Source organism: Octopus bimaculoides, chromosome 29 (assembly GCF_001194135.2).
Source record: "Octopus bimaculoides isolate UCB-OBI-ISO-001 chromosome 29, ASM119413v2, whole genome shotgun sequence".
NCBI classification, from domain to species: Eukaryota; Metazoa; Mollusca; class Cephalopoda; order Octopoda; family Octopodidae; genus Octopus; species Octopus bimaculoides.
Genome location: NC_069009.1, coordinates 1004835 through 1015358, shown reverse-complemented (window position 1 = coordinate 1015358; position 10524 = coordinate 1004835). Strand labels below are relative to the sequence as shown.

General features: G+C 36.2%; 1 protein-coding gene across 8 annotated transcripts in view; it reads left to right on the top strand.

The window, feature by feature from the left end:
• The window catches only part of LOC106883582 (uncharacterized), a 40672-nt gene extending 30364 nt beyond the window's left edge, over nt 1-10308 (top strand). The window contains exons 1-7 of one of the 8 annotated variants that reach the window (XM_014934649.2): nt 612-815; nt 2157-2258; nt 5018-5081; nt 5647-5692; nt 8301-8339; nt 8871-9119; nt 9679-10308. In XM_014934649.2, the coding sequence (XP_014790135.1) occupies nt 5650-5692; nt 8301-8339; nt 8871-9119; nt 9679-9755 (408 nt within the window). In that variant the 5' untranslated portion in view covers nt 612-815; nt 2157-2258; nt 5018-5081; nt 5647-5649 and the 3' untranslated portion in view covers nt 9756-10308. Of the gene's footprint in view, nt 1-611; nt 816-877; nt 1416-2156; nt 2259-5017; nt 5082-5624; nt 5693-8300; nt 8340-8870; nt 9120-9678 lie in introns of those variants that run through there. The other 7 variants (XM_014934646.2, XM_014934648.2, XM_014934645.2 and 4 more) reach the window with 7 other exon arrangements.
• Nucleotides 10309-10524: the final 216 nt, after the last annotated feature.

Below are 10524 nucleotides of genomic sequence, written 5' to 3'. Positions count from 1 at the left end.
AATATCCCCGAGAACTACGTTAAGGGTACACGTGTCTGTGGAGAGCTCAGCCACTTGCACGTTAATTTCACGAGCAGGCTGTTCCGTTGATCGGATCAACTGGAACCCTCGTCGTCGTAAGCGACGGAGTGCCAACTTCTATGTTGTATGTACATCACATACAGATATGTGTGGGCGTGTATCAAGAGAGTTTGTTGGAGATTTGGCTGTTATTTCGGTTCTCATATTGTTTAGAAATGCACTTTCAAGTTTCATTTTGTAGAAAGAAAACAAACCTCTTTGGAAATCTCCAACACTTTCAGTTGTAAAGGAAAAAAAAATGAACACTTTATTTTCACTTTTTGCCACACAGTATATATAATTCCATTGATCGGCTCAACTGGAACCCTCGACGTCATAAGCGACGGAGTGCCAACACAACACAACTTTTATTGACACAAGGCAAATACAAGGCAAGACTTTAAATGCAGCAGCTGACAGTTCGTAGTATAAAGTGGATTTAAACAATCTAATGCTAGTGCACACTTTGTGTATGTGTGTGTGTGTGTGTGTATATGAGTCATGAAATGTAATTGGTTCAGTTAGTATTAAATTTCTCTTAGTGAGACAGTGTAATAAAAAACTTTGGAAAAAAACAGAATATAATCTATAGCTTTTATTGGGTCAGAAAAACATGGCAAGAGTAGCAGCAGCTGGCATATTAATAGTTTAAAGTGGAGGACAACACTGTAATGCTTGTGCACATTGTGTGTGTGTGTGTGTGACTGAACCCGGAACCATGTGGTTCGTAAGCAAACTACGTACTACAGGTGGAGGTTTGTGCTCTCTGAGTGTTCTTATTATTGTTATTTTCATGTCTTTGTTTAAACTCTTTCCTCGAACAGCCTGTGATCTCACAATGACCTTTTATCCGAAGTGTCTCTTTTGTTTTGCTTAAAATAGAATAAGTAGAACTCGAAGAGACAATGGGATAAAGCGTTACAAAAGGGGTCACAGGTTGATTTTGCAGTGTTTCATACTGTTATTCTGCATAATACTTAAGTGTTGAAAAAAAATTATGGTAATTGCTCTATGATAAGAAATTGAAAGAAAAAAAATTTTTTTTGTCCTATATAGAAAATGAAAACGACAGAAAAATAATAATGATTATGTGCAGAAAAAAAATGGAGAATGAAAATAAAATAATGATACTGTGTGTAGAAAAAAAAAAATCTTAAAAAATAGTAGACAGCCACAATGTGTGGAATGCGATTTGCAGCCAGTCATGCAGTTTAGGCCAGTCAGGCTGATGGCAAATTACGCCGTTATAATACAGGACATAACAGTGTCGAGCAAGATACGACACAGACTTGGGTAAATTCAAAACAGCAGGCCACAAAAACTTGAGTTTTGGCACATTTTTAATAGATGTGAAGGTAAATAAATCATGAAATTCTGAGATATGACACTATTTCAATAAAATCTTAATGGTCTCTTCTTATTGGCAGAATTTTACCAATATTTCTCAAAGAAAAACACAATTTACATGTACAAGAATATCTGCCCAGTTTGCGTAGTGGTTCTCCACATGTTGTTTACAGTAGTGAGACGGAATAAACAACATTATCAATGCAATAATTTCATGCTAAGTTTAGGCTCTATAAGACCTATCAAATTCAATTTAGTGCATGTTTTGTTGAAATATATGTTTACTTAATAATTAGTTCATCCTTTGTGGAGGCGCAATGGCCCAGTGGTTAGGGCAGTGGACTTGCGGTCATAGGATCGTGGTTTTGACCCCAGGACTTATTCTATCGGTCTCTTTTGCCAAACCGCTAAGTTACAGGGACATCAACGCACCACCATCGGTTGTCAAGTGATGTTGGGGGAACAAACACAGACACACAAACATATACACACACATGCATATATATATAGATATATATGATGGGCTTCTTTCAGTTTCCCTCTACCAAATTCACACACAAAGCTTTGGTCAGCCTGAGGCTATAGTAGAAGACACTTTCCCGAGGTACCACACAATGGGAAAAGAACCCGGAACCAGGTGGTTGGTAAACAAGCTATTTAATACACAGCCACTCCTGTGCCTATGTTAAGTGATTAAATTTATAATTTTGTTAATAATTTTATTTTCATTCCTTATCTCTTCGTGACAGCTTTTCTCAATTTCCCTGCAGTCATTTTCTCTATTTCCGTCTCCCGGATGAAACAATAGTTCAGCTGAACTTAAAGAATGCATTTAGTTAGCCATGCAGAAGGTAACTCCTGAAATATTTCCAAATGTGTTTAGCAATGCAGATGATAGATTTGAATTTTTCAGGAATACATGTTGAAAATTTTCAATAAAGTTGTGATGTAAAATTTGCGTTGGTACCATAAGTAATAAGCATAAAATTTTGTCAGTTCTTTAAAAATTTGCTTGATTTCATTGAAATAGATAGTTAATTGTGGAATAGCCTGTATTGAGCGTCTCTGAATCTCATCTTCTGTTGATTCTCTCTCTCTCTAGATGTGTGTTTGTGTGTGTGTTTCTGTGTGTGTGTGTGTGTGTTTTTTTCTGTGTGTGTGTTTTTCTGTGTGTGTGTTTTTCTGTGTGTGTGTTTGTGTGTGTGTGTGTCTGTGTGTTTAACTGTTCCGTTCTCTCATGCAGATCAAAGGCAATGTTGGCATCACCAGCACATCATTTATCCCTTACTTGTTTCAGTCATTAGTCAGTGGCCATGCTGGGGCACCCCAGCACTTACTTTTTCAGGGCCCCGTCTCTTTTGTCAAAAAGCTCATTTGTGAATGAGGACATAAACAGACCAGCACTAGTTGTCAATTAGTGGTGGAGGACAAACACACACACACACACACATGCATATATATGATGGGCTTCTTTTAAGATACATACCCAAGTTGCCATACAGTGGGACTGAACCCAGAACCATGTGGTTGGGAAGCAAATTTCCTACCACACAGCCATGCCATTCATTAAAATTTCAGGTTAATTTATATTGCAAACAACAGCTAAATGACAATGTAGTTATTTTACTAAATTCCTCATTATTTCCAAAATTAATTGAAGCAAAGGCAGTGCATTTCAAGAGAAATTTGTCCTCGTGCATTTTGAGAACTGAAAGTGTAGTAGATTCAGAATTTTTCTGAGAATGTGCACTTTCAGGTATTCCTCAAAACTGTAGCCACTGGACATAATAAAATGTTCAGAAAGTTCTATCGAACCACTGCCACTGTGCCTGACGTCATATCTGCGTCCATTGAATCTTTTGTTTAATTGTTCTGTTGTACAACCAACATAAATCAAGTCGTGTTTCGTGCATTCTGCCACGTACACCAAATGAGAATCTCTACATGTCTCATCTTCTGTAGAAATCATAACATTTCTGTTGATTCCTGGTGGAATTGCCTTGACTCATGTTGTTGCACGATGAACAGGGCTCACCTCTCCTGCGGCTGTTTTTAACGGAGTAGTGCTCAAGGAACTCCAATGGTAGTGTTTTTGGAGTTAGAGGAAGTGGTTAATAGTTCTCTTATATTTTTATACTGTCTAAAAGCAACAAAAAGTGTCTGAGGGAATATTCGTTTGAAACGAGGAAATTTTTCAGCAATATGCTGGTAACTTTCATGTAACACTTTTGAAATGCCAGCAGAATTTTGATGCCAATTAATCACTTAAAGAATCCTGTTACATATTGTACTTTGCTAAAAATTATGTGTAGAAGTTTGACTTTCTTTCCTAATTTTAGCTATGTCATTTGTGGTTTCCTTTCACATAATGGTAACCGCGTTACCATTATTTTGTGACAAAATATGCAAAAGCATTTTCATGTCAGTAATTCTCTATATGAGTACAAATTCGTTTTATCCTCGAAAAGTGGGATTTCGGATTTATGTGAAACATGATTACAGAGGAAATCACGAATGACATAATTAGCTATAATTAGCAAGGAAATTCAAACTCCCATGCATAATTTTAGCGACCACTGTAGAATTTGTGATAAAATTCCTTTAGTAATTAACTGGCACTGACATTCTGCTGGCATTTCAAAAGTGTCACATGAAAGTTATTAGCATATTGGAGAAAAATGTCCTCATTTCAAATAAACGTTTCTTCAGTCATCTTTTGTAATCTTTAGATGGAATAAAAACATATCAGAAATATCAATCATCACCTCTAACTTCAAGGAAACAATCATTGGAGTTTCTGTTATATATGTAGGTGCAGGAGTGGCCGTGTGGTAATTAGCTTGCTTACAAACCACATGGTTCCGAGTTCAGTCCCACTGCGTGGCACCTTTGGCAAGTGTCTTCTACTATAGCCTCGGGCCGACCAAAGCCTTGTGAGTGGATTTGGTAGACGGAAACTGAAAGAAACCCGTCGTATATATGTATATATATATGTGTGTGTATATGTTTGTATGTTTGTCTCCCCCACCATCGCTTGACAACTGATGCTGGTGTGTTTACGTCCCCGTAACTTAGCGGTTTGGCAAAAAGAGACCGATAGAATAAGTACTAGGCTTACAAAGTGTAAGTCCTGGGGTCGATTTTCTCGACTAAAGGTGGTGCTCCAGCATGGCCACAGTCAAATGACTGAAACAAGTAAAAGAGTATATTAAAACATACGCAATATCTATTGTTATATATATATATTAAAACATACGCAATATCTATTGTTATATATATATATTAAAACATACGCAATATCTATTGTTATATATATTAAAACATACACAATATCTTTTGTTATATGTATTAACACTTATATATAACAGCTGAAAAATAATAGATAAAAGCAATGTTTACTAAAATTGCAGAACAAAAACCCTTTCTTGTACACATTCTTTGAAACATTACACCCTCTCTCTCTCTCCCTTCTGTGTGTGTGTGTGTGTATATACGTGTGTGTATGCGTGTGAATATGCAAGGTATTAAGAAGTCGCCATGGCGTTCAATACGACAGGATCCGAGCAACTCCTTAAATAGGATCTGAATGACACTTATCATTGAATTTCAGGCGAGGGACTCACTAGACCAGATTTAAATTGAAGCATCTGCACTGTATTCGTTCCCGAAAAACGGTAAGTTGACAATGCTTGTAAATAACAGAATCAGTTAAAACCTTTGACAAATACATAACAATGTAATTACATTCCCAAGTACAGAATTATGCTCCACTCAACGGCTTTATCTTTCTGGAAAAAAATGCGCATTATTTTAACGAAAATCTCCAGAAATACACGTCAGATATTAAAGATTATAATAACGAAAGGTGGAATTGAAAATATTTATTTTTTAGAATTATTCGTCTTGACTCCTGATTATTGGGTTGGTGCATAATTATTGCGGCTTTTTTCAACAAATTTTATTCAACTAAAAAAATAACATGTAACAAAAACATCTTTAAATAATTATTCTGGAGCATGTTCACCATCTCCTTCTATTACTGCTTCCCATTTGCTTGGCAGACGGTCAGACCGTCATTTAAAGATGTTTTTCTTAAATATTGCTATTGTTTTTGTTGAAAAAAACCCACAATAATTATGCACCAACCCAATAGATATCCACCACTGCTTGTTTGTTGTGAAATTAGTGTAACTGGAATAATTTTTGTTGTTTTTCAGTTTCAGAAAATTATTTTTACAGATTATGGACATTCTAAAGTTCTTCTGTTGTTTGTCTGCATTATGTTGTAAGTTTGTTTTTTTTTTTTTTTTTTTCTTAAAAATTCATTCTTGTTGAGGCATAACTATACAAGTAAACAGAAGTCTGGAATTGGTCACCCACATAAATTGGATTTTCTCTGTTTTGAGAGGGATTTTTCAAATTGTTTTTTCACCACACACATGAAAATGAAATAAAGGTTTTTGAATATTTATTTAAGGAAAAAAATGGCAGGCTCACACACAGCACATATATCTACAAGATGAAACTTGAAATTTGTCAGTACTAATATGTACATGCCAACCAAATTGTTTCCATATTAACTTCTGATATAATCCTAATCTACACAATCATCATCATCATCATTTAATGTCTGCCTCCAATGCTGAAGTTGAAAAGTACCCATCAAAACAGAGATAATCCAACTTATGTGGTGTCCTCTGTCAAATCGTGAAGTGATAAATAAACTTTTACTGAAAAGGTTTCCCCTATGGTTTTTGAGTGTGTAATGCAAAAACGAATGGCCAAAATCAGCCTTTTGGGGGCTAAACACAGCTACATAACCACATACACTTGCATTTATATAGTAGAAGATATAACAGAATCTGCTGTCAAAGATGACATATCAGTGTGCAGTTTTGACTGGAAGCCCTGCACAAATTATTTACTTATAGGGATCAAATGTGTGAGTTGTACATTAACTCCCTCCTTCCATCAAATCAACATTGTCTGCACAAGGGCACAAGTGCGCCACATGTCAGATGTTCAACAAATAAATTGTAATATAGACAGGTGATCCTAGAGACTGAAACTAACCAATCCATTCAGTCAACTACGAATATATCTCAGCAGGGATTATTATGAAGATCTATTAATTCAAAACAGGTAAAAGAAAGAAAAAAAGAAAAAAGAAAAAAACACAGAAGAAAACCCTGAAAGTTACAAATTTTTAATTTTGCTTAAGTATTATAAAAATATTTGTTCAGTGATGATTATCATTATTATTATTATTATTATTGAGTGAGAGAGCAGTGCATGCCATCAAAGTGACACTGGGGTAAAATATACAAAGCCCATTATACCCATCATGACTACCCGTCTGATAAGGGTACACCAAGCACTTGCATCACAACCATATGTGCACGACATGGTGATCTCATATCAAGATGAACAGTGCATGACCTTGCAAGTGGGGCCCAGTTAGAATTTTCTTCAGGTTGAGTAGCCCATCCTGCTCAAAAGGTCCCTGAATAAGAGTTGTTTAAGGATGTTGAATGAAACACCCATGTTTCCAAAGGTAAGTTCTCCAAACCCCGAAGAATTCCTCTCAACATATGTCTACAATGGTGATTTCTGATGATCTTGGTGATCTCTGACAACTATATCTGGTCTATTGGCCTTGAATTCTCTATCTGTGCATATTGACATATCCCAGAATATGGTTACTTTCTCATTTTCTGTGACCTTTTCTGGGGTGAGCTTATAACATCTTTTTCTGTTGTTATTCCATAGTGTTGGCATAGCTTCCAGTGTATATAGGTCCCAACTCAGTCATGTCTCTGAATATGTTCCTTCTTAGCCAGGACTGGGCTTTGTATTTTTTTTTTAACTTCATGTATTTCTGGTGGGAAGGCTTTGGTCTAATTCTCTTACTTCATTTGCTTTATCTAGTGTGATGTTGCTACTCTTAACTAGTTTTCCTCTTTTCAAGGTTGCGTTGGTACATTTTTCCAAGCTAGATTTCATATTTATTTCTTTGGTAAATCCATGTACTGTCTGTAATAAAGTTTCCATTTGTTTATCATTTGCAGCATACAGTTTTAAGATCATCCATATACAAGAGATGATTGATTGTTCTGTGGTATTGTCTTTCATCTTCTTGGGGATTGATGAAATTATTGTTGTTATTATTAGCAGAAGTAATTTCCTTGCTTTTTGTCACCACAGTAATTTTCGCATAGCAGAGATTGTCACTTCGAAAAACTCAAGTCATATCTTCCTGAGAGACACTTTGGATCCAAAGAGTAGAAATGTTACCAGTGTGGCTAACTTCATAGTTACCATTGTTGCAGCATGTATTGGCATATCTGAGACTGCAACGACCATTTTCCCAGATAATAGACCTTTTCATATTGGCTATTTCTTCAGTATGAAAAGTGACATTTCCTCTTAACACAACTGGACCTGAAATAAACAGATAAACCAATGTTAGCGACAGTTTTGTCATATGAAAGATTTCAGGGTTATCTTTTCACCATCATCATTGTTTGAACACCTAATTTTCCATACTTGTGATCAGAGTTTTCTTTATATACAATCAGATGTTCTTCCTGCCATAATATCCCAGTTTATTGAATATATACGACGGGCTTCTTTCAGTTCCCGTCTACCAAATCCACTCACAAGGCTTTGGTCGGCCCAAGGTGCCACGCAGTGGGACTGAACCCGCAGCCATATGGTTGGTAAGCAATCTACTTACCACACAGCCACTCCTGCGCCTATGTAATATTTGGGCCAGATATGGCTGGCTTAACCCTTTGGCAATCAAATTACTGTCTAATGTACTGTTTGTTTATTCACATTGTTTTGAATTATATCATCTGAAAATCAAAACTTAATGTTTTCATCTTTTACAGGTTTGGCAAGTGCAGGGATTTATGAAATTATCCAAAGTGGTAAATAGATTCACAAACATTTTTCTCCTTTTTAAACTAGACACTATCTTTTCAGTTCTGTTTTCTATTTCTTTCTCTTAACTCATAGCTTTTTTAGTCACTATTTTGCTTTTTGGTTTCTTTAAATTTTTAACTTGACCATTGAGAAAGGTTAAAGAGCCAGAAATACACACCAGGGAAGCACTGGAGCAGTGGGTTTCAACCAGGGTCGAGATGGCCTGTGTGAGGGTACTTATAAAATGGCCACCTTCAATCTTGCCATGGATCCAACAAGCCAACATTGTGGCAAGCTCCATTCCATGCATTGTCAAGGTTCCTATTTCTTGATGACCTTCCTAAAACTGACCCCTTTACAAAGTGTAGTGGGTGCATTTTTTTTACTGCACCACCACTCATTTGATTACCATGTAGCTGCAATTATGATAGTCGAGGCTGTAGTAGAAAACACTTGGCAAAGGTGTTGCACAGTGGGACTGAACCCAGAACCATGTTTTTGGGAAGCAAATTTCTTATCTGATTTCTTTATTTCAGAAAATATTAAGCTCAATGGAGAAGCCACCCTCAATATTACAGTACCAAATATGCGAAGACCAGTGGTTTGGAGGTGCAACAATTATAAATATGAATGTGACAGGACATGTGCTAACGGGACTAACTATAAAGTTATGCAGAGTGGGAATACTTCTACTCTTTCGATAACAAAAGTAACAGAGGATTGTTTGACCTGGATGTTTGCGGACTACAATATCAACTTTGGAACAACCGATTTGAAGATAAGCAGTAAGGAAATAATTTATAATATTAATAATTCCAGGGGTGGCTGTGTGGTAAGTAGCTTATAGGTGCAGGAGTGGCTGTGTGGTAAGTAGCTTGCTTACCAACCACATGGTTCCGGGTTCAGTCCCACTGCGTGGCACCTTGGACAAGTGTCTTCTACTATAGCCTCGGGCCGACCAAAGCCTTGTGATTGGATTTGGTAGACGGAAACTGGAAGAAGCCCGTCGTATATGTATACGTATATATATGTATGTGTGTGCTTGTGTGTCTGCTTGCGCCCCCCCCCCCAGCATTGCTTGACAACCGATGCTGGTGTGTTTACGCCCCTGTAACTTAGCGGTTCGGCAAAAGTGAGCCGATAGAATAAGTACTAGGCTTACAATGAATAAGTCCTGGGGTCGATTTGCTAGACTATAAAGGCGGTGCTCCAGCATGGCCACAGTCTTGAGCAAGTTGGAATGAAAAGGGTATATAGATGATATGTTTTATTGTTGATCTTTATATGTGATACGACACCAATATCTGTGACATATAGTGATATCACACTGAAATTTTTTTGCAGATGGTGCACAAGGAACCAGCGGCCTCAGAACCCACTTCATCTTTGTCATCGGGATTATAAATGCTGTCATCATTTAAACAGTTTAAGAAATAACAGAAATAATCTCAGATGCTGGAAGGACACTTTTTGATATTTAATCTGGTCCTATGTGGGTGGGAAGCAAGCATTTTACCACACCCTTGCCTGCACCTATAATTTAATAAATAAGAGATTTATTAAATCTTATTTTGATGTACACCAGCCTTGATATAAACTTTTACTCTTTAAATTACTGCCACTTTATTTATACTGTCAGCATCATCGTCGAATTGACATCCAATTTTCCAAAACTCTGCTCTGACTTACATATGTCTAACTTAGAAAAGCAGGGACAAATATTTGTCAGAATTTCTGTGGATAATGATGGTGATGATTTCTATTATAATTCACTGCATTTCTGCCACTTTCAAAAACAACGAAGAATTTAGTTAAAAAGCTTTTCCCATAATTAAGCTCAGATTTGGAATATAAATTTAAAAAAACTTTGAGATGGAAGGTTATAATTTTGATCACTTTAACTCTTTTGTTATAAAATTTCCGTTTTTCTGTTAAAATATACTGCCTACAATTCAATAAAGATTACTAAAATAACTTTGTCATTATTAATCCGGTGCATGGAAAATAAATCACGAGTTTGTGCGTGTGTGTATATATATATATATATATATATATATACACACATATACAATTGCAACGTGGAAGGTGTTTATAAGCCACTTAAAATAACATACAAAAATCGTTAGATACACACACACACACACAAATATATATGTATATATACACACACACAAATATATATATGCACAC